At 43.2% G+C, this 710-nt stretch overlaps 1 protein-coding gene across 1 annotated transcript in view; it reads left to right on the top strand.

Moving 5' to 3' along the window:
* The window catches only part of FAM98B (family with sequence similarity 98, member B), a gene marked incomplete at both ends in the record, with an annotated part of 12,605 nt that extends 11,901 nt beyond the window's left edge, over positions 1-704 (top strand). Inside the window, one exon of the mRNA XM_010136199.1 lies at positions 554-704. Coding sequence (XP_010134501.1) covers positions 554-704 — 151 coding nt within the window. The remainder of the gene's footprint in view (positions 1-553) is intronic.
* Positions 705-710: the final 6 nt, after the last annotated feature.

The raw sequence follows: 710 nt of genomic DNA, 5'->3' as shown, positions 1-710 counted from the left end.
GATTTCTTAATTATTGTAGGATCTCATGGAAAGAGACTGCTGAGCATCAGTAGTTCCTCATCTAAGGCAGACTGGTGTTCCTTTTAGAGTTGCCTGTCAGTTTGTCAGTTGTTGTTTTGCCAGCTAATGAGGTTTGAACTTGAATTTTGAAATTTAAGTGGAAGAGCCGCATCAGAGAGAGTCTTTTCTATAAGAATATATATGTTCATTTATACTAAATATACGTTATGTATATCACTTATTGTAAAGCAGATACTTTACACGTGTGTAATTTTCTACACAAAGATTTCAGAAAAGTGATATGAGCCAGCCAGCCAGCTGCAGTTACTTCAATTTTACAGGTGGAAAAGAGGATCATTTCAGAGTTCTGTTGTGTTGTGGCAAGTTACGAGGACAGGGAAGAGGGCTTCTGCTGTCGAGATCCGCACCAGGGGAACCATATTTCCTGTAAAGAGCAGGCAGCATCTCTTTGTCCACAGGAGAAGAACCCTGTGCTCCTTCAAGCTGTTACTACTATTTTTTTTAAATAAAAATTATCTGTTTTTCCATCTAGGTTCTCATGGGGAGAGTACCTGACCGCGGAGGCAGACCAACAGAGATTGAACCACCTCCTCCTGAAATGCCTCCTTGGCAAAAAAGACAAGAAGGTGGTGGAAGAGGTGGCTGGGGAGGTGGGGGTGGGGGTGGAAGAGGTGGCTGGGGAGGTGGGG

The sequence above is a fragment of the Buceros rhinoceros genome, unplaced genomic scaffold (assembly GCF_000710305.1).
Source record: "Buceros rhinoceros silvestris isolate BGI_N320 unplaced genomic scaffold, ASM71030v1 scaffold47395, whole genome shotgun sequence".
Lineage (NCBI taxonomy): Eukaryota > Metazoa > Chordata > Aves > Bucerotiformes > Bucerotidae > Buceros > Buceros rhinoceros.
This window is presented reverse-complemented; position numbering and strand designations above follow the sequence as displayed.